The following is a 24,262-nucleotide window of genomic DNA, read 5'->3' as shown; positions in this document are numbered from 1 at the left end:
CCGCACAACACCATCCCGATCTGATACCTCCAAGGACAATGTGCTAAACTGAGGGACTGCTGGTTACACTGCAAGCCTTGGCAAGTGGCACACCAATCAAAGTCTGACTGTCTGAGGACCAGAGGGAGATGTTTCAAGGGTGTAGTAGATGTGCAGGTGATTGAATGGCAAATGATGAAAATGGTTTAATAAACATCAAAGTAGGACAATTTAACTAAAGGTCATCTATTGAATCTCACTTAACAAAAACATTTTTCTAGTGGCAAATAAATAAGAAGTTACCCTGTGCCACCATTCAAACCACCAACCACCAATGATAAGGTGGCTGACTTCAGAAGACTGAGGGTTTGAGTCCCTTTGTGCTAAACTTTCTAGTTCAGCAATTCCAGAAGTTTCTTTTAGAGCAGCAGGCATTGTAACTGTGATTGGTAGTAGTTGTCAGTTTCTAACCACATGTAATCTGTCGACATGGATCTGAACTAATTTGACACCTTATCAATAAACAGAGATGGGAAAGTACACTCATTCTTTACTTAAGTAGAAGTACAGTTACTTGTGTAAAAGAAGACTGGTAAAAGAAGTACTGATTCAACTTGCTTACTCAAGTAAGAGTAAAAAAAGTAGACTGAAATGTACTCAAAATTATAAAAGTAAGAAGTATTTCTAATGGTTGTTTCTGTGCAAAGCAACGTGCGTCATATTAATATAATTCAAAGACTATTAAACTTAAAAGATCGCCTCCAAACATGTTTTAAGATGTACAGTATAAAGACTATACTTTGAATAATAATTTGTGTGATATGGTTTTTCCATGAAAAAGGTGAACATAACGTGTAAAAGCTGGGGGGAGTGCGAGACAAGAGACAAAGGTTAGTGTCTGTCATGCATTAAAACTAAATTAACTAGCCTGTAAGGAGTAGAAAGTAGATATTTGTGTTAAATTGTAGGGAGTACAAGTAAAAGTTGTCAGAAAAATAATTAAAAGTAGATACCTGAAAATCATACTTAAGTACAGTAATGAAGTATTTGTACTTAGTTACTTCCCATCTCTGCCGGTTGGACAGTTTCCTTCATTCTATAGTAAGATAGTTGTACCTTTGACAAATCTTAATTAACAAGTATTTCATTCATTAAAAAAGGTGTGACAAAATCAATTTGAGAAGACCATTTATTGAATATAAACAATTTTAATTTTAAACAGGAGGCCTGAAACTCAGGCAGGCGTGAAATAAGTAATTTTTGATTACTCTGTTGTTTAACAGTCATCCGTTAACCATGCTAATTTCAGATAAGACAAGTTGCAAATGTCAACATATTCAAAATAGGCAAAACTGTTGTATTTACATTCCAGTGGCTGTTAGTAAGACAGTGAATAAACAGCCTCCAAACAGAAGCGGCCTCAGGCTACACTAATTAGATCTCAACTGACAAGTAACATAAGCTGAAGAGTGAAGATAATCACTTATAGCATTAAAAGGCCCTGAATAACTGCTCATTTCAGTTTTTACAATCTCACTAGGTGTACGCCTGCAGCAGAGCAGACAGATGATCATTTTTCTTCCAAACAAATAAACTGCAAGATGGATACAAGTGATATTTTCAGCATATTTTATTACTTGATCATTAGCCAATTTTCCACAGCGAGGCCTAACAGAACCAGCCAGGACTGATTATGCTGCTAAATTTACCCTCCTGAACAACAAAATTTACATGAAATATTTTTGCATCTTGCCGCCAGCAATATCATCTCAGCCGGGCTACGGCTTCAACAAACAAATTATGCTTTCCATCATCAGTTATTTCACTTTAGCTCTGCAGTGAAAACTGTCTCTTTACAGAACACATGCGAGAGGAGTGGTTTGTGGTACAATGGCTGTTACAACACAACCATGAACGCTCTACTCTAAGTAGCCAGGGTTCCTGCACATTCTCTCATTTCAAAATTACACTTTTCAAGACTAATTTCTTAATTGGATTCAGATATTTTGGGTTGTATCCAGTATGACATACTGTTGACAAAGATCACAATATGAGAAATGACAGTGGAGTCTGTAACAGTCATGTGTATCAGGCCTCAAATTTTGTTTTCACGCTTGTAGACTACTTAGGGCAGGGATGGGCAACTTTGATGATAGAGGGCCACAAAAAAAAAGTCCACTACCAGAGGGCCAGATTGTGACCGTGTACTTTCTTCCATTCAGACGACTCCAGAAACTTTGCTCTAGCTTTAAAACAGCCCGCTACAGCAATTTGATGGGGTACATCACCCAAATATGTCATATTAATCAGATTAGTAAAGTTGCATGTGCAATGTGCATCCTGGATATAGTTTGATACAATAGCGTTAGCTCAAACGCTAACGTTAAACAGTACGGTATGTGGATGGACAATGCTAACACATTAGCATGTTCCATGTTCTGGGATGTACAGTAAAATAAAAACACAGATTTGAGTGGTCTAACTTAACCTAACCAAAAACGTCGGCCTTGTAAAAAAAAAAAAAATGAAATTGACCCAGGGGCCACACTGAGCGCACGCAGCCCGCCAGTTGCCCACCGCTGACTTAGGGCAATTCTAAAACTCCAAATTCATTTTCCTTACATTTCCAGACATGTAGGAACCCTGCAGAGACCGCAAACAACCTCCTGGGTGCCATTAACCGATATGAAGCACCAAGGAGGTCAAGAAGAACGAGGTTAGATAAACAGACTGACTGTAGGCATTCGAGAAACAGCCATGCTTGTTGTTGACACCAATACTGCAGTCAGAATGAAATATCTAATGAAAGACGTGAACAATGAAGTACAGCATTTGATCCATTTGTGGCAACGGCAAATCTGATAATGGTAATTATCTATTGTTAAAAATCCTGCGTTATCATTGTTATGTTTTCCCATATTCAGTGTTATTATGAAGTAAACAAGTTGCCTTGCCCCAAGGGGGTAATGATGAACGTCCCTTGCTGGTTGTCAACCTCTCCTTCGCATTTAAAGGCCAATTGGTTGGTATAAATCACTGACCTATATAATGGTATAAATTAGTTTCTAACAGCAAGTCAGAGCCATCCAATTTTCTTGCAGACAATCAGAATAACTTCTAGACGTTCCATCAGTAAGAAAATTAAGAAATAACATTCCTATAAAAATTGCTATTACTCTGGGGGAGATGCTTTGACATCCGGGTCATTTTTTTTTTACCGTGACTCAATCCAAAGCACATTATTTGATATTTCAAAATAGCGTTTACACTTGAAATGGCATAAATGACATGGGAAGAAAGCGTAAAAAAACTCCACCCACTTTATTCACAAGTCATTTCTGCTTAATAAGAATAATTAAATAAGCATTTAATCTCAAAATAATACAAATGGATACAATAAAGTTAATTACATGATGAACCAATAATATGTTTTGAATGAGATGCATTTGTTACAGAACAATAACCCATAAATTGTGTGACTAAATTAGCCATATCAAGATAGGACCAACAGTGGGTGATACACAAATGAATGTGAATGTGCTGTACAGTACATCTCTTTCGGTGACCTCATCCACACATACCAGAGACACACATTCAGAAATGTTGTGAAGTTTTGAACAAACCCGACACCATTCAGATTTGCTACCAAATCTGACTTGAAGAATAAGAGGGAGACACAGAGGGAAAGTGAGGAAGAAAAGCAGTTGACCCCTGCTGCTGCTCTTCCAGTAAATGCTGAGATACGATATGACAGGCTGGGGTATATTTGGTATCAAACAGCAGTGATGGGCAGTCAGTCACTTCCTCTCTGGTGCAGTTTCTGATGCCCACGCTGCTTCTCAATGTCCAGCATCACTACGAATAGATGTGTCAAATAGTAGATGGTTGATAGTGAGGAGGACAATTTTTAAGAAGGCATATTAGGTGTGTGGGAGGGTATGCGTGTATTCTATTTACATGTTGCTGCAGAAAAGGCTAGGGCAGCACCAGCGAAAAATGTTCTTCCTGATTGAATTTCTTTGTGGTGAAGTGTGTGTATGTGTGTGTTTGTGCGTGCAGCAAGTATGCATGGTGTGTGTGCATGTGTGATGCGGCAGAGGCTCAAGGCTGATGGATCAAACTGGCAGGTTTCCTTGTCTACTGGATCAGCTTGTTGGCTCTCTGGTTCGCCTCATCAATGCGAACTTTGTTCATGTCCGCCTGAAAGACACAGATGGAACAGTTGAGAGGGCTGGCAATATCAATTTCTACTTCTTTCTCTCTATAAAGCAATCCTCTATCACTATAAATATACTACAATAGTTTGAAGGGGAGGGGAGGATAGACAGAATTCTACACAGTACAGTATGTAGAATCACATATTGTACCCATATTGTGAAATCAGATACACTTAAAGCTGCAGTAGGTAGTTTTAAACAACATCATCAATGGAATGTTATAACCATAGCAACATAGCAGAGACTAGAACCCGAACAACACGTTTTTTTGTCAGACCTACAACCAAAATTATAATGAAATAATATTGCCTACTGCAACTTTAATTCCCTAATCGGCCTTTGAGTAAGGCCATATGATTTCCACAAAACGGAAAAAATGGACGGAATCATGGAATTTGAAAATAAAAATGTAATCAACTGTAAAAGATGGAAAATTGCGGAATTTTCCATAACTTTGCTGAAATTGATAATAGTAGGCCTAATTATCAAAATCAAAAGTAGACCAAATTATTGTAGTAACCTCAATTATTTAATAATTGCCCTAGAGAAATGATTCCGTTTTGGATTGGGATGTTTTGAGGAAGGGGGGGAGGTCGGTCTTGCGTGGAACCCTTACGTCACCTCACAACTTGGTTTTCACTTTGAGAAACATGTCGAAGAGGCTGTCTGAGAGAACCAAGTCGTTAAGAAAACAAAAACAATATTCATCCTAACCCCTAAACTAAAATGGAAGAAATGGAATTTGGAAAAAGATAAAAAGGATTCCATATGGCCCTAATTAAGCTTCGATACTATCATGCCTCTTTACAGCCACTAGGGGCAAATCCATAAAAGAAAAAGTTTACATCCCCAACCCAGGTCATGCTGAGACCAAATTAAAGTGACTCCCACCTTGTCTGTGATGCGGTCAATCTGTTTGTTCTGCTTGTCTATCTCGTTGCCCATATCCGTAGCCATGGCTTTCAGGTTGCCAATGATGCCGCCCACTGCATCCAGGTTTTCCTCCATCTCATCCTCACGTGCATCGTTGGTTATCCTATACAACAGATGTCAAATGAAACCAGATTTATTATTTGGGGAAATTTGTGTCTCAAGCATATCACAACACGCCACACGTGATTAGCTCTATTTAGCATTACAGGAGGTAAATGCTGGCCTGTAGCATTCACCTAAATCCGCATAATTTATTACAGTCTCTAAATATATTCAGTCATTTATGATTTTCTTTGAGAAAAAGTTTGGATGTTTGGGGATTATAATTTCTCATGAGACATTTGACAGACAGTAACTCATCACTTGGAATGAACACGTCTTCTAACTTAATACCAGTTAACATCTTTCTGATGATGTTGTGGTTAAAGATTTTGAAGGTATTGAAATGTCCAGGACAGGAAGTGTGCCCCACCTCTTGATGTAGGGTCCCGAGGGTGCCGAAGCGCTCATCTGGGGGGCTTGGCCGTTGCGGACACCCGAGGGCTGCCTGGAGATCACACCGCCGTCAACCACGTTACTGCCGGTCTGACTTCCTCCTCTGATCCCCCAGGTACGCTTGTACTTCGAGTCGTGCTCTATGGACGTCACCCTGGGGGGAAGGGGGGGATTGTGGAATTGTAAGACTACTAAATGGCAACTAATATTACTACTAGGTTACTATTACTATATTAATTATAATGAAGTTGAATTCATTTTTTCCATACCTTATCTCTAGGTATTCATCAAAGTATCCTCTCCTCCAATGTGAAAGCATTTTGAGAAGATTTTTTTGTCATGTTTAGAACCAGGTAAGAACACACTGTGCACACACACTGACACTGTATATTGGTATATATGATTTGATGAGAATAGTTTTTAAGTATGCGCAGCATAGTACATTGTACCTGGCATGTTAAGAACAGGGTAGGGATAGGGCTGGGTAAGAAAGGTCAGTACTTTTTTGGCATTGGGTGAAGCAGGTTGGTAATAATAATAATAATAATTTTTGGATTTATATAGCGCCTTTCCAAGTGCTCAAAGCGCTTCACAGAATCATTATTCGTTCACACCATTCGTACCGGTGGTTCGAAAGCGTGGCAGCCACACATCGGCGCTCAACGGCCCCTCCGACCACCATCATTCATGTCTACATTCATACCAATCATACGAGGCAAGGAGGGTTAAGTGTCTTGCCCAAGGACACAACGACAGCAGCTGGGAGGGAGCGGGGATCGAGCCGCCAACCCTTGCGTCATTGGCCGACCCGCTCTACCTCCTGAGCTAAAGCCGCCCCATACCGGTGTGGGTCTTATGTATCCCACCGCAATGTATTCATGATGATGAAAGTACGTACGGGAAAAAAGTGATAATTTTCCGCATCTTCTCCCAGTGTAAACTTACTCGCACTTTGCAAACTAGTCTCTAGAATAGAGTTGAGTGCCTCATGAAAAGTACCAGAAAAAGTACTGATTTCGCACCAGTATCAAAATCAAGAAAAAACTGGTATCTGTCCCAAAAACCTTTTAACGATACCCAGCCCTAGGTAGGGAATGCATTCACAAACCTTGGGGGGTTGTTCAAAAATAGTATCGGCTGTCTTTAGATAAGAAAAACAAAGTACTAAAACATTTAAATCTTTTTAAAAGCAACACATTCCAGCAATAATTAAGATGTGATCAGGATGTATGACAAAGTGTGACGACAATAAATCTCCACCTGGCAATGAATGGGAATTGTGTCTTTTTTTAATGAATAAAATTACAACTGTTAATTCCAGCCTTCACCAGGGTTTAGTGTGCAGTTTACCTGTCACAGGGGCAGACGCAGAGGCCGCAGCATTTGGAGAGGTCATTCAGGTTTCTGTCAGCCTGTTTCATGTCCTGGTTGATCTGGTCCATGCCGTCCTCCACACGTTTCAGTTGCTCTGAAACACAGAGACACACCACACCATGTCACCCCCTAAATATATTTCATGTCGTGGGAGCTGGACTTAGTGTTTAGTTTTGTTTCATTTCAGTAAACAAGACTATGGGCCTGTACCACGAAGCAAGATTAGTGGCTTAGCGAGGTAACTTCAGGTTTAACCCTGGGTTTGCCGTGCAACTCCATGGCAACTTATGCTGCACGGCTAACCTACTCCTGAGCAGGTTAAGTTCAGAGGATAAGATCAAACCCCATGAAAGACCAATCAGCGCTCTGGAAACAGCGAGTCACCATTCATATAGGATCCCCATATGAAAAAGTAGATTGCATTCAAATGATAATCACAAAAGAAAAAAACATTAATGGCTCGTGTTGAATTAATCAAGCACTGAAGCCTTGCACTTGTTGTACATAATTAAATTAAGCCTACTTACCACGTTGGAATACGTTTATTCATTATTTGCTCACAAGTAGTAGCCTACGTTTGACCCCGCCGATTGCAGCTAAACGGTGCGTGGAGAAATAGAGTTAAAGTGAAACGTCACTTCCTGCTTTCTCCCTGTACCAGCGCTGAAAAAATATGAATGGCAGTGAACGTAGAACAACGTTACTTTTTTGATCCTGTTTGAATTGTGCCATGGGGTGCCAATGTTAATTTTGTCAATTTAAAACATGCATGTAAAGAAAGTCGCAGTTTGTCGTCAAACTGAAACGTAGGGGTTAGTTTAGTATAAAAACTACATAGCTCGTGGCATGTCGCCGGTCTTCAGCTTTTTTATTCTCTTATTTTCTTGTGTGGACCATCTTATGTGAAGCACTTTGAATTGCCTCTATCCGATTTTATGCAAACCCAATGCTGTGGCATGTACGGGCAACAGAAGACGCAAGGTACCAGTAGAGGGTATGCTTGGCATCCAAACTACAGTATAAAGACAGAACTGTTATGAAATGTCTATTTTATCCTCTTTTTTTATTTTTTCTTATGTCATCCATTTTATGTGAAGCACTTTGAACTGCATCTGTGTATGAAATGTGCTATACAAATAAATTTGACTTGACTTGACTTGCCGGTAGAGAAAGTGACATCACTTAGACGACAATGTATGTAGTCTTTCTGATTTATAACTTATAGTGCAACAGTTTGGCGACAAACTGCGACTTTCTTGACATGCAAAGTTATGTTTTAAATTGACAAAATTAACATTGGCAGTGGCACCCCGTGGCACAATTCAAACGGGATCAAAAAAGTAACGTTCACCGCCATTCATATTTTTTCAGCGCTGGTACAGGGAGAAAAGCAGGAAGTGATGTTCACTTTGCCTCTCTATGACAATCCCATTTTGCTTCAATAAAAAAGATTGAAGTGGGATGAACAGACTGGAAACTTTATCATATTAAATAAAACAGATGTTGACAAAGTATTTTCCTATGGGGACATAATTTGCAGTTGGGTAAAGGCAATAAATTGCAATATCTTTTTTACATTGCAATAATATTGTATTGTGTCTTAAGTATCGTGATAGTATTGTATCGTGGTGATTCCCACCCCTATAAACTTGCCCCACTTTATTACAAGCTGTAGAATTACAGGTACCAAAACTGACTGCATCTCAATCTGGCACGCTGCCCTCTTATAAGCAGACGCGACGCGTGCACATTCCGCTGTCAGACACAAGAGCATCATTAAAACACACTCTAGCTTATATAGATGCAAACACATTAGAGCCAATTAGAGCCAACAGAACGGCATAACAGCCTGGCACAGCTGGCAAATCATCTCGTACACCAGATGCCGATACAGTACTGCAACACAAAATACAATCAGCATACCAAATAACAAAAAAAAAAGCCCAGTAAACAATAGACAATATTACAGTGAGTTAATGTAAACAGTTTAGGCCTACATTTGATGATTTTATAATCATTGCATGGTGTGTGTTTAATAATAATAATTGATTGCATTTATTTAGGGTCTTTCTAGATACTCAAAGCGCTTCACATATCAGGGGAGGGGAGGGGGGACTCAAGTAATCCACCATCGATGTGTAGGACCCACCTGGGTGATGCACGACAGTTTACGTGCTCCAATATATGTAATCATAATAACAGTTTCTTACATGAGCAGGTCAATCTATGTCATCATAATAAATGTTTCTAGGGATGCACCGATGTGAAAATGTTGGCCGATACCGATAACCGATATTAACATTGCTGTTATGGCCGATAACCGATATTTACCGATGTCGATATGATCTGTATAAAAACACATTTATATGATAATAACATTTTGTAGATACTAAAAAACAGATGTAAACTATATGAATTTGAAGAGGTAATGCATTTCTTTACTTCCAAAACATTTGGAAAAGTCCATAAATCATAGATTTATCACAATGTTTCCTCTCAATGGGAAAACTTTGGCTGATACCGATAACCGATATTAACATTGCAACATCGGACCGATGCCGATATGTTACCGTGCTATAGACAAGCCAACCACGCCACAACCATGCTGTGTTATTGTGTGTCATTCAGAGGTGTTGCTTCGTGAGATGGCTTCCTGTTTCCCGGCTGGGCCGTGTTTAGACCTCAGGCCAATCACGGTGCTTAAACACGGCAAACTCCACTCAACCAGGATGCTGAACGAATTTAAACAAACGTACATTTAAATGGCAAGCACAGACAGTTGTCCTGTCAACAGCTTAATTAATCAAATTAACTGTTAACCTTCAGCAATTGATTATGAAACTTTACTGTAACATTGCAGTGAGGAATCCACGTTCTGTAATAATTATAAGGGGCCGAACACACCATTATGCCAATCCTATGCTGAAGCAACGCAGTGGAAGCAGTTTCATTTCAGCGTCCTTGTTAACAGGCGAGACCAATCACACCAGCCGCACGCTCTGCCACGCTGAAGCCACGCTATGCCACGCTGAAGCCACGCTATGCCACGCTGAAGCCACGCTATGCCACGCTGAAGCCACGCTATGCCACGCTGAAGCCATGCTCTGCCACGCTGAAGCCACGCTATGCCACGCTGAAGCGACACTGCTCCAGTTGTGAGCGGGAGCAGGGCAAAACAGAGTGAGGCGTGGACTAAACACAGTGTTTCTGGTGTGAATGACAAGGCTCCTGCTCAAAGCTTCCCTGAAGTGCTTCTTCTGAGATGCCTATGGGGTAAACCAAGCGTAAGACAGCAGTTCAAGTTGCCTGCAACTACTTGATGTACAACTGCAACAAAATGTTTTTAGCAAGTATAAATACAAGAGACTGGTTCTGGGACATAGATAGACCACTAACTGAAGGCACTAAGGTGCTAGCGAATACATTGCTACACCAATAGTATCAGCTGGTAGGGGCCTAAACAAAATGTCTGTATGTGGCATACATACCACCAATAATACAATAATAACATTTCCAGTAAACATTTCCAGTAAACATCACTGATGACGCGTCCCAGCGCATGCTGAAGCATTGTATCTTGAACCGTATGAGTATGGCTCCCATGGCCAGTGACACTTGAGCCCTTTTCCCACATGCGCTTTGTACCGCAAAATGACCGGAACGTGGTCAAATGGCTGCATGTGGGAAAGGCGCCGTGCCGGTATAAGCGCGACCCCGTCGTCGCGGCCATTTCACCAGTTTTGAGCTAGTCAGAAGAGCGGTATGCCGCGATAGACAGACAGGTGAGAAAGGGGTCCAGTCATTTTCCGCTATCAGTGGGCTGTGACTTCGTGGACCAGGTTGCACACAGTAGACAGTGCAACACCAAATACACAGCTGATTGTTCGATATTCCCCTGGTGTTGCGTACCACCAAAGGACTATTGCCAGTCGCAAACGCGCTTCCAGTGGTTTTCGCCACCGGGTGATCTTGCGTGCGGGTCGGACCAGACTCAGCACGTAATACCGGGACATGCGAAAATGACGCTTCCATTCCACGTCGTCAAAATTGTTCAGAGCATCTTCCCAAAATAAACTCTCTCGCTTCCAGACGGCTCTAGTCTCACGCAGCAGCGCAGAGGTACATAACACTGTCATGATCTGTCCCCGGTTTAGTCTATCTTCATATTCTGCGCGACACTCTCATGGGCGAGGTGTACACACGTTACTTAATGTTCCAGCGGGCATAATCTAATCATTTGCGCACATTAAAGCAAACTGGCGAAATGATCTTGTGATAATAAGAGCAGTAGCCTATGTCAGCTTCATGTGTGTGTGTGTGCTGATTTTCCCCTCTCCTCTCTGCTCGCTCTCTGGCCACAGTCCGTCCTCCTCCTTCAGTCACAGCCCGACAGGGACTAAGCAACGTTGCCGACAGCCAAGGCAAGCCCGGACACATCAAATGAAGCCAGTCTGTAAAAAGTGCTTCAACGCGACGCAGGTGAACGGATAAACAAGCAAACTTATTTCACCATTCGGAGTTTTGCTGACACGTCACTCCCCACCCGCTCTGCAGTGCCGCCCCCCCCCCCCCCCCCCCCCACATACAGGCAATTTCGCTGATAGATTCCCACATGCCAGAGGAGAGGTGTGAAGGGAAATGTCCGATATTGACTTACAGGTAATTTTCCGGTACGCATGTGGGAAAACGGCTTTAGGAATAGTCTAGGTGACAACCAAGTATAGATTGGTGACAAGCTGGAGAGACAGTTGACGGCCAGAGAGACGGCACCCGGTACGGGATGGGTTAGCACCCCAGCCTGGCTCTCTCGTGAGGGAGAAATCCACAAACGCTACGGATTAGCCTCCTGAAAAGCTGTATAAAGATCGGCGCGGCCTGGGGTCCTTCAGGCTAGAGCGAGGTACCCCTTGAGGTCCTGAGGCATCCGCTTTGTCTATGGTACGGCATAGTAGGATTGCCTTTTGGGAGGGTCTGGTGAGACGAAGGAGGAGCGCGGCCGGGAGAAACCCACAGAGCCTTAGCCCTCCATGCACCGAAGGGTCTTTCAATGCTGCGGTGTAGCACTAGCTCTATTGCAGTGGATTGGGCATGATCAACCCTTCCGCGGGCAACGCTGCAGACAGAGTAGGAAGGCTGATCCGTGAGCGACTGCTTCTGGGACGAGGGTCGGGGTCTTAATCGGCCTCGGCTGGGTCTACTCTACTGGGCGAGGGTGTATGATGTTGGACAGACCCGAAACACCTTACGACCCCAGTTAACATCACTGATGACGCGTCCCAGCGCATGCTGAAGCATTGTATCTTGAACCGATATTTTGGCACAATCACATCCGCTATTCCGCTTAATGTCACAATTACACTAAAGCTAGTGATATCATATTATTAACGTTGTATCTACCTCCTTGATTGTCCAACATCTCCAGGGTTTTGGTGCCAGTCTGTTTGCTCTGCAAACAAGAGAAACACAGAGAGAAAGATTAGATAGGTTTTTGTATTATAAAGAATGGCAAGAACTGTGGTTTGACACAACACATTCTAAATTAATTAGGAGGCTGGCTCTGTTCAGAATGAACATTTTAAGAAGAACATTTTTAAAGTCCATTGATATTCATAAGTGAGAATGAACACTCAGTCATAATTGAACTGCAGTTTCATTCTGGCGTATTTTTCAGATTTAGGTAATTACAAGTGTTCACTTTCCATTAAGAGGAATGTCGCCTTTTCAATTTGTATTATATTTTTTATGCCCTTCAAAATAATGTAACATTTTCTATTTTTATTTAATTTTTCATGCCCTTCAATAAAACATTTTCAAAACTCTAACTTCAGCCATATAGTAAAGAATAGTTTGAGGTAGGCTTGGGCGGTATTAAGGTATTGCGGTATACCGGGGTATTTAGAAATACCGAAGGTATGATTTTAAATGCTTTCAAAACAGTTTTCTATTTTTTTTGTTCAGCCAAATAGTCACAAGTGTCCTTTCCTGTGCTGGGCAGAGCCTACATTATTATTATTTAATCTTATTCGCCATTTGTAGGCTACCTTTTAACCTTATTAATAGGCAACCATAATGTGTTACAAGCAACACTATTATTGTTTAAGACCACTTTAGTCCATTTCATTCCTTTAATTGTCATTCTCCATTGAGGACATTGTGCTAGTAAAAAGAAAAAGAAAAAAGTTTTCTGAAACATAGAAGTTGCAATCTACTTTTCACTGATGGACATGAATTTATAAAACGGCATCTTAGCAAACATAATAATTATTTGGAGGTAGAAAAGAAACACTATTGTCTGGTTACAAGCCCCCCGCCTTCCCGCTGTTGAAACTAATACCGTCAAATACCGGGGTCTAATGTCAGGCAGGTATGAAAAAATAGATACGACCCAAGCCTAGTTTGAGGAGCTACATAATATGAATATTTCAGTTTGAACAAAAGAACCTTATAATTTTGAACTTACGATTCACTGAACTAAAACTTATCTGATCCCAACCCGGGTTAGAGCCACTGATAACAAAGTTGATAGGTGCTTTGTGGTTGTCACAATAGCAGTACATGTAAGATGATACAGTGCTGTATGTAGTGTCAGTTGGAGCAGCAACATTGTCAACATCTCACCTCCTCTCCCATCTGCAGCATCCTCCGTGTGCTTTCCAGGGACTAGGGAGGAACAACAGGAGGTGTTAGTAAAGTATATACATAGTAAAGAATATATGTAGTAAAGAAATATACTTCTGCCTCCGCCTCAACTTGGAGTCTTAGTTTCCGGCGGCAGCTGGTCCTATACACTCGAACGTCAGCTTGACGAGGGGTCGCAGGGGATTCCCCAACAAAATGAGTCAATTGTGTGATTTCACTAGGATTTCAATGACTAGATGTTAGCCCAAGGAGAGAATGTAGTGCATATATTTGGTAATAGCTTTCACTCTCTCCTGTTATCTCCCCATCTATACTAGGCATCTCGATAGGGCTGTCCCGAATACCATATTTAGAGCGTCGACGCTTTTCGATCATAATCGAAGCTTCTATGCCGGTCTCCGGGGGGAAAAGGGTTCACACACAAAAACAACTCTGGTAGTGTTGTGCGCGTTCTCGGCTGTGGCGATCCCGCTGAGGAACAAACAAACATGTTGTAGGCTACTCACAGAGTTTAAAGCATTCTCAGCTTAGCACTGTCCGCGGCCCATAGTAAACTTCCCCATCATCAGTGACATCATCACTGAACTATAGCGTCAACCTTAGGGCAATTAGGGCAATTGCCCTAATTAAAAAAGTCCAGCTCAGTCAGGTCACCCGCATGGGTGCTCTTTACACCCCCTGAAGGTTTCAGCCCGATCGCACATAAAACGGCATAGCTGTGGTCGGACAAAATTCTTGAAACAGAGGGCAGACAGAGTCCACATTGCCAAATGTATATAGATTATACTCGTTTATATAAACGCATCAGCTGCGTTGAGCCACATTTTCGAGGAGCTGCACGCAGGCTTGCCGACCGCAGCGCACCCCTCGACGCATTCGTCGAGGGGTTTGAGGCGGAAGTACGACAAGGCCTTATAGGCCTTATGAGGAAGAGGTGAGGAAGCTTCTCAGTGAGAAGCTTCCTCACTGTCGGTGTCTCTTGCTCTCTCTGAAAGTGTTTGTGGGTGAGAAGTTCTCACCCACTTCTCAGAGAGCGAGAGACACCTACAGTTTGTTCTCTTTGGTCTGAACAATAATGGAAACATTTACTTTGTTGGATTTTTCGGTTTGCTTTGTTTAGGTTCAGACTGCCCAATTACAAACAAAACACATTTGATTCCAGTCTCTGTTGCTTAAGCTAAGCAGGATGGACTTGTCGGTGCTATTTACCATAATTTTTACCTTTCAAGCAGAAATGTGCTCCTCAGCCCATAAACTGAACGTATTGTAAATTGTCTTGACGCCAAGTCTGCCCTCCATTCATCTTGTGTTACATTTGATTTTCCAGGCATGAGTAACTGCTGGCTATTGTCAAAAGCCATCTCCTTGTACCCATAAAACCTTTTGGCATCGGTTCATGCTGCCATTTTACATAAACGTATTGATTGTTGTGAACGCAGCCACAAGTGACAGAGAGCAATGGGAGTATAAAGAAATGAGACACATGATGCACTACAATACAGAGCCAGGGAGAGGAGACATGCAAGGAATAAGAATAAACACAGGGGGGGGAGGGTGTCCACATTCATAAAGACATGAGAACAGCCGGCAGAAAATCGATAGAAGTAGTTTTGTGAGTGTATAAAGCTACAATATCACATCGGTGTATGTAGGAGGCAAACACATGGAGAGTGAAAATGATTATAGATACCAGAGCAGACACAAAACGACTCCCCTAACATTCACTTTAATTGCCCTATTTTGGCATCAAAACGGTGACAGTCACCTAAAGGTGACTAGTTTGCATCCCAAGTGTGTCGAACGTTTTCAAGCTAAGTGTGGACACTTTGCCTGAAAACAGGTGTTGCACATCTCCTGTGTCTCCATTTATTTCATCTGTGTAAATGTGTGCGTGTGCATTGATCGCCTTTCCCCCCTCTCCCTCTGCATGGCTTCACATGGCTTACATGCTCACCGAGGCTGGATTACACCTTCACAATGCCAGCCAGGCCGCTTCCATATCTGCTTTTGAAGATCTCATGAACAGCTGGCATTTTGTGCATCCTTGTGTGATTGGAATGATAAAAGCGCAAGTGTGTGTAACCGTAAACTAGATAGGGCCTTCTCATTGTGTTGGGAGTGTCTGCACTGCCTGATCAGGTGACGCATAGGCTGAGACAAACGGGGGGGAAATCAATAAGTTAGAAGACACAGACAACCACCCACATACACACGCACACACAAGCAGGAGAAAACACATGCGGACAGGTGGACACAGCCACACATGCACACAGACACAAAAAACGTTTCCGCGACAAAATGGAATGCAGTCAGTTTAGGTGAGGTGAGCGAACCTTTGTGCCTCTATTAATAGCAAGCGGTGTTCAGAGAGAGAGGTGGATGACAACAGACGAGGGTAGAGGAGTGAAGGAGCCCACTGAGGCCGTGACTCCAGTCAGCACCGCTAATGAACCGTTAACAAGAGCGAGCGAGCAGGGACACATTCCTCATTTTCTCTATGTTCACTTTGCTCTTGAGTTGAGGAACAGACAAGCACAACACTAGGGACAAGGATGTGTTGAAATTAGCCAGGCTCTTCTGTTGGCTTAGCTAGAACATCAATTTGGGGGGAGGACACACATGACTTTACGTCCCATAAAATCCTTTAACTTGGCTAATTCAGCTCAAAATAGACACATTTTCCACAAGCGGCAATGGCAGGGGTTCAAGCTTTAGCCAAATGAATTTGATCTTGGCCAATAGTGTCAGTGGTTGTGAGGACACAGAGACAATTCATCCCTTTTCTAGGTATTATTGTGTTTGTCATGTTCCCTTTTTGTCAAATTGCATAATAGCTTGTCTGAAATATAATTTTACATTAAGCAGAGATGTTTGGGATCGATTGAGACTATAGCCTCATATTGTTTTCAGGAATATTTTCCAGGTGGACCTTGAGGGTCCCAGTGAGAAAGTTGTAGAGCAGGTTGACCTGAACATGTGGAAAAAACGTGCTTGAAAATCAGACAAACGGCGTAGAAGTTATGGCCTTTAATGTTAAACCTTTAATTATAGCGCCATCTTTCAATACCTTCTATACCAAATGTCACACACGTGGTCTATGATGATCTCTGAATGTCTGTACCAAGTTTTGTGACGATTCGTTAATCGGTCATGAAGTTATGACAATTGACAATTTAGCTGAGAGGATGACTAGGAAAATAGCACACAGAAAGAAAAAAACACTTTTTGATTGAGAGGAGACTTGGAGACTGTGTCGAAGACTTTTAAACAAAGCAAGTTTTAACTTTACGAAAGATCAGCAAAGGCTTCAAGTGAGATAAATCAATGTTAGACACAGCCTGCTTTAGACTTGCTAAATACCTGGAGGCTCCCTGCCTTCTATCATAACAAAATACTGTTGTGTGAGTGTTTCAGTTATATGAGTGCTTAGCATTAGTACTGTAGGCCCTTGCATGCCATGCACTGACCCTTCTACGATCTCCTACGCCCACCACACAAAACAAGATGTCAGTCAACCAGGCAGCAGCAGCAGAAGAGAGAAGAAGAGAAAATCATGTTAATACAAAGAGAAAAAGAAAAAAGAACAGAAAAAGAAAAGAACACACACACACACACACACACACACACACACACACACACACACACACACACACTACACACACACACACACAAGTTTAGATTAGATTAGTACAGTGAGAATCACAGGAAAGTCAAGTGCACACCTAAATCCCCAGCTAGAGCAGGTCAATTTGCCTCCATTTGAATCAGGTGGCTGATCATATGATGCCCTGGAGTGTTGATTAAACAATATCTACTTGATCATAAAAGGCTTAGATATAGCTGACAGCATTCAAAAATGTCAAAGCCACAGAGGGATAAGGGAGCTATCAGGCTAAATTAGGCATAAAGCATCACACACTTCATATCAATGCCTAGCTTAATAAACAACTGTGAATCTAATTAATCTAATTATATCCCCCCTACCTCCCCAACCCTACCATACTGCTGCATGCCCAGGAGTGAGTGAGAGTGCAGTGCATATTAATTTCGTCCTACTGTAGTTTTTCTGACTTATGAGAAAACTTTGTCTCTATTGCTTCTTCTGCATGATTATGGCTAAAAAGATTCTAGACTATTTTATTCTAGAAATTGTGACCACTATTATTAATCACAATAACTGGTTATTATGAACAAATCATTATCACATGGATCTTTAATCAACATCTTCACTACTTTCAAGTATAGGGTGTGTGTGTGTGTGTGTGTGTGTGTGTGTGTGTGTGTGTGTGTGTGTGTGTGTGTGTGTGTGTGTGCACGCGCGCGCGCGCGTGTGTGTGTGTGTGAAGTGAAATGTTTCAATGTGGCTGATGTGTTAATTACAATTGTGCAGGTCATCTGCAATGTTCCATTTGTGGATGTGTTGCATCCGAGTCAGCGTTTGTACTTTGGACATTAATGAAGCAGAAAACTATGCAGAAGACTTTGTATTTTCAGCTGCTGGAGTGTTTGTGTGGGTTCATTTGAATTTGCACAACTCCAATTTTGCATCTTAGACAAATGTGCTGTCCTGATTGCTTCAGCACAGTTTGTGGTTAATTAGCATCTGAGCATTTGTCATTTCGACAAGAATTAAGCAAGCTTCTGTGTGTGTGTGTGTGTGTGTGTGTGTGTGTGTGTGTGTGTGTGTGTGTGTGTGTGTGTGTGTGCGTGTGCGTGCTGTGCACACCTCATCGGTCACTTGGTTGGCTCTGATGGTGATCTGTTCTGGGTCGTCCATGTTGCTGCTGTCTTGTTTGGAGGCTTCTCCGGTGGCACCGAGCTCAATATTCTGAGGCCTGGAAGAGGGAGACAGAGAAGTCACTCAGAGGGCATCCATTTTTTTTTTTTTTTTTATGTTTTTTTTCCCCGATTTTTTATCCCATTTTATCCCCCGTTTTAGTGCTCATTTGATTACTCAATCCTGGTTGCTACTCCATCCTCTGCCGATCTGGGGAGAGCCGAGACTGATTCCATGCATCCTCCGAGACATGGGCAGTCAAGTCAGCCGCTTCTTTTCACCTGCCCGAGGGAGCTTCACCGGTAGGACATAGCACGTGGGAGGTTCACGCTATTCCAACCAGTTCCCCTCCCTCTGAACAGGCGCCCTTAACGATCAGAGGAGGAACCATATAAGCAACCAGGATGTTGCATGTTTTTGTGAAGGGGGTTCCTATATGAAGGAGACCCCCGGGAGGCACGGGGAGAACATGCAAACTCCACACAGAAAGGCCATTTTGCCGACCCCACCCGGGCGGTGGGCACTCGAGGACATGCGGACGGGCACGCATTCCTTCAGTGTTCACATCGGTCCAGGTGGGAATCGAACCCACGACCTTCGAGCTGTGAGGCGATAGTGCTTACCAAGAGGGCATCCATTTAATGGTCTTTTATTCTGTGATCACAGGTGGTGAAGCTTCATTGCTTCTGTAGTTTACAATATCATGTTTACAGTGTTTGGCATTATTGGATTGGATGCTTCACTGTGGGCCAATGAGAAAGACCTTGACCATACAAGATAAAAAAAAAGCAAAATCAATGCCAAAGAGCAAACAGAGGGTACTTTCACACTGGTGCCCCAGTACCGTTGCCGATCACACTTGTCCCCAAATTAACTCCAGTTTCGGAACGTTTGATGAGTGTGAATGTTGCGTTTCGTTCCGCACCAGGAAGGAACTGTGAAAGGATTCACTTGAAAAGGTGGTCTGGGAAGCGCTTTGGCGTGCCCGGGCACGGAACACTTGCGAATGTGAAAGCCAACCGTTCCGAACCACATAGACAACACACGGGCGAGGATACACTGCAGGCATAGTTGATGACGCAAGTGCACTCTGTTCCGTTTCCGAGCGCGGAAGAAATGTTGTAATGTGAAATCTGACCAGTGGGGGTGGCAATCATTCCCGGGCGCGGAACGAAACGAAAGCAATCATTCCCAGTGAGAAAGCACCCTGAATTAACTGAGTGATACCACAAGCAGATACCAATTCATGTAAATTAGTGTATTTGTTGACATTAATGTCTATAAAAACATTTGTTTACAGCTGAGATCAAACTTAAGGCACACTCACTCTCATGCCACAGCACATTAGTGTGCAGTTAGTGAGGATGCATTGCTGTAGGCTATTTCTCTACCGTCTCATTTTAAATATGGAGAACACATTCAACGCTATAGAATCTGATCGCACAAGTACAACAACATAATGTGCATTGGCGTCCATATGAGAGGGGAAAAAAAGATGCAAAACCTAAACAAATCAGGCTCTCTTCCTGCCCCTGAAGGAGCGTTAGGAGTCTGAATCCATACAAGAGGCTTGCTGATGAAGGAAACAAAGATCCATTCCACAGACAAAGGAGAAACATTTATGTGAGCCTACAGCAGTTCCTTGTTAGTAAAGAGTTTAGCTACAATGTAGCTAGCAGAATGTATGCTAACAATGAGGGAACAGTGACAAGGAGGCTGCGATAGGGAAATCAGGCTCAGGAGATTGCATGCTGGTTGCTGGCACAAGTGGATTACTAGTGTTGGCGAAACATGGCTGAAACCAGCTATGAGGTCAATCAGTTCAAAGCCTGAAATGATAATTCCATAGAGTTTTGCCAGATACTGAAGTCACAATTATTAGATGTAATGATTGACAAACAAAATATGTTTGGCATCTCATCACATATCAGTTTACATTGTAACTTCTTTAACCCATTGATACCTGATGCGGCATTTGTGTGTGTATCCCTTTAAAGGGATACACACACAAATGAGGGATATACATGCAAATGCTGCATCAGGTATCAATGGGTTAACCAACAATGAATATTCAAAATAAAATTAGCTGTTTCAATATTGCTGATATGACTACTAAAAACTAAAATCAGGGTATGTGCTTAATTGTGTAGCCATAATTAGCTGCACAATTGGCTAAAATTGTTGTACATACACTTCGATCTAAAACGCGTCATGATGTGGTCACGGTCACGTGTTGCCTTTCACAACATTAACCAAAAGGCTGTGTGATGAAATGGAGAAGTCCTTTCTCAGAAGCTGAATCACTAGAACACTAGAGAACAGTAACAGTTAAAGACCAAGGACACAGGCACTCGACAGGCTTTGTAGCAACTGTGGCAACATGAGATAAAGATTGTCACGAGCAAAGAATGAAGCTGATGTGTACTGTGGTACAAAGAGACTGCAGTGCCAGTTAACCATTATGAGCAAAGGTCCGCTCCTTTTTGTAAGTGTAGCATATTAGGAAGTACTGACAGTCAGCAAACACTGCCTTACTTCACATCCATATATTCTCCTTCCTCTCCTGCTGTCCTCTCTTCCTTTGGAGTTGAAACGACATTTTCCTGTTTACGCAATAACCCCTGAACTTTAAGTTCCCTTAAACCTGCAGCAACTGACGGTCCTGAAAGAAAAACAGGGAAAATGGATGCATGACAGACCGTTCCGAGGATTTAATGTTGTTGACTCTGCGGTTTTTCTTTTGAGGCGGAACTCGGTTCACACGGCCTTGACTGCTTTCTCTGACTGAACATGAGCTTTTCAGCTCAAACACTGGAACTGGACTCGTTTGCACAAATTACTGTCCTCAATCATAACATGATGGTGCCACGGCGCTGTAGGTCAGAACCGTCAGAACATGTCAACACTGACAGATCAATAACTTGTGCCAATAGACGGTTTTAACTTGACAACATAAACATTCTAAATTGCCCCTAGCTTACTTCCTGTTACAGTGTATGCTAATACAATAGCTGACAGGAAATAAGCTAGGTTTCAAACCGTTCCGGAATACCTAGCAACACAATTGCGTGAAAATAGTCTATAGCGCAGATATCAAAAAGCCTCCCAGTATAGCTGGACATGGATTTAAACTCACATGGCCCGGTAATGAAAAGGTGTATTGTATGGTGAAACCCCCCCCCCCCCCCCCCACATCATGCAATTGAGATTGAGCCCATCAACTAGTCTGCAGTGAGCCCTGCTTTCACACCAAACACACCCACACACACACACACACACACACACACACACACACACACACACACACACACACACACACACACACACACACACACACACACACACACACACACCCACAAACACCTCATAAAAACTAAGCTGTGACACTACACCACATTTGTAACAGGACCTAATTTAAAAAGCCTTTACGTACCCGTTCATGTTGCCGTGTAACGTCAGTGCAGCTCCTTACAGCACCAACAACTAGTATCTATCTACTATCTAGCCCATTTCTTCCTACAGAGACACACATTTCCAGTTCTTCAACTCAAACCTGTTCCTCCAGCTCAAGCTGCAAGAAACTCTGACATCGTCTTTGCTTATTTCCCCCCACATTTTGAGGCCTTTTATTCTCGCAGTTCAAGTCCTTGGCACTTCAATGGTCATTGGCCGATATGATGACAACATTGAAGGCAGTGTTGTGAAATATGTTGGATGGGGGGTTGACCGCCTAAATTCTGCCATGTGTGTACACAAACAACAAGCGCATGCATGACATCATGCTGCCATGACAAAACCCAAACCACTTCATCAGAATATGACTCATCAGCCGATCTACTATGAACTCCACCTGACTCCACCTCATAGAATGGGGGCATTTTGAAGCAATTCCTTTCCATTTAATGAGGTGATTCATAGTAGATGGAGTGGACCTTAAGAGTGGACCCATCTAACGGTCCGGACAATGGAAAAAGATAATGTGGAGACTAGAGATGACAACGTGTCAAGCTTTTTCTACTAACTTACAGCTGTCAATCATAAACAAAGGGACACGAGACATTGTAGCAGACGGTTAATCATTTCCATCGTATTAAATTTAAAGAGGTTCTGTGCTATAACGTTACACATGGACTTTCAAGCCAAATAGTGCTGAGCAACTACTTCACGTTAGTCACTCGATAAACAGGTGACGTTTAGCTACTTTTAGGCTGAATGAGAAACGGGAAAGAGGTCCCCACACCCAAAACAACAAAAGTTATGGTTGGTAAGTCCCCAAATAACAATTTAATACAGAATAAATGGAATAAATCAACACCAACAGGTGGATAACGTGTGTGTCAAAGTTTCTGTCAAAGCACTAACGTTACACATGTTCTTACATTGTGTGAAAAGTTGCTGCTGTGTCCTGTTGGCACACAGGATCCGGGTATCTGCGAGCTGGGTCCGTGTGCTAGCTCGCTAGTTAGCTAGCGCTAGTTCCGCTTTCTATCAACTACCCGTCAAACAAATATGTTGGGGGTGGAAAAGAAGAAAGATTATCTAAGACGTTAATACTTACAGTCAACCTTCCTTGTTTTAAGTATTGCCTCGGAACTCCCCCTTCCTTCTCACGGTATGTGAACTTGGCAGTGGCAACTTCTGGATTCCTTCAGTCAGTCTGTCTGCCTGGCTGGCTGCTGGCTCCGATAAAGTGGAAAAGTGTGTCGAGTGGTGCCTTCACGTGCTATTGGAAATATCGGAATTACAAAGTTGGAAGTATAAACGAACCAAGTTGACGAGATGTGACGTTTGGGGACGAGAGCGTGGAGAAAGCGATATGCTATAAGACCAAATCACCGTGACGTCACCATGTAAACAAATTTACTTCCGGGTACCACTTGGGGAAGGCGGCAGGTTTAAATGTGCGTGTTGTCAAATAAATGCTGTCAAACCCTCTCGTTGTTTTCGGCCGACTACTTTCAATTTAAATGGTTAAACGGTTGGTAAACATGCTTGTCCGACGTATCTAGCCTTTCTTCTGTGTTTGTTTTATGTAGTGTTAGCTAGCTAATAACGTTTGTTTGTCTGTCAAACTCGCTGTTTTTTTACGTTACAGACAGAGTAACCTCGCGTCACCAGGCTCTTCTCGGCGAGAAAGAGCCTGGTACAGACAGAGCTACTGACGCCACGTCAATTTAATTTAGCTTCAAGTCTACTCTAGTCTGGTCCAACAGGTAAATTAGCTAGTCTGGTCTCCACTAACGTTAGTGAAAGTGTTGTTATGAATGATATTAAACAACAACACAACACGGACGAACCATTTTTGTCTTCTTTGTCTGTTTTTGTCTTCAACACGTCAGTTTGTGCCGTCCACCGCCATTATAATGTGTGGACCTCAGGGGTACCCGGAAGTAAATGTAAACATCCCGCTGATTTGGTCTAATATTCTGCGTAGTGCGCAGCGTACACATTTAGAATTAACATATACATTTATTTTTCTGGTTTATTTATTTTTATTGTAACAAAGACTTTTGGCTTGTAAATTATTTAAAACGTCAATTAGAATTACATGCCTGGTAGCGCATTTTCTCCACTTAATTCTGGTGCTGCAGCACAAAATAGGTCACTGCCGCTTGATTTCTACATCAGTCACCGAATAACTATTTTGTGTGGATTTGTTTTTACTCATTTCCGCTATTTCCGACCAAACGGACTATAATACGAGACGAGTCTCCTGGAAATAGGACCATTCAAGGGGCTCTTGAAGGTAGCACATGATGATGCGCATGTCCTGTCATATGACTCCAGAGGAAAAGAGACGCTGCCCATTTTCCCCACATGAGTGCAGCATTTACCCTCCACCCAAACC

The 24,262-nt window shown here is 42.4% G+C and overlaps 1 protein-coding gene across 2 annotated transcripts; it reads right to left on the bottom strand.

The window, feature by feature from the left end:
- Positions 1–1,165: 1,165 nt before the first annotated feature.
- LOC310773408 (synaptosomal-associated protein 23-like) lies at positions 1,166–23,105 on the bottom strand. Of its 2 annotated transcripts, none has more exons than XM_083633284.1 (8): positions 22,973–23,105; positions 18,364–18,472; positions 13,617–13,658; positions 12,396–12,444; positions 6,975–7,092; positions 5,602–5,778; positions 5,088–5,232; positions 1,166–4,179 (listed from the first exon to the last, which is right to left on the bottom strand). In XM_083633284.1, exons 2-8 carry the CDS (start codon positions 18,412–18,414, stop codon positions 4,117–4,119), a joined length of 645 nt encoding a protein of 214 aa, XP_083489410.1. In that variant the 5' UTR covers positions 18,415–18,472; positions 22,973–23,105; the 3' UTR covers positions 1,166–4,116. The 2 variants fall into 2 exon arrangements, with proteins under 2 accessions (XP_083489410.1, XP_083489409.1); XM_083633283.1 differs by lacking the exon at positions 22,973–23,105 and adding an exon at positions 21,848–21,925.
- Positions 23,106–24,262: the final 1,157 nt, after the last annotated feature.

This window comes from Poromitra crassiceps (genome assembly GCF_964638095.1).
Source record: "Poromitra crassiceps genome assembly, chromosome: 3".
NCBI lineage: Eukaryota > Metazoa > Chordata > Actinopteri > Beryciformes > Melamphaidae > Poromitra > Poromitra crassiceps.
Note: the sequence above shows the minus strand (reverse complement) of the source record. Positions and strands in the feature narration are given on the sequence as shown.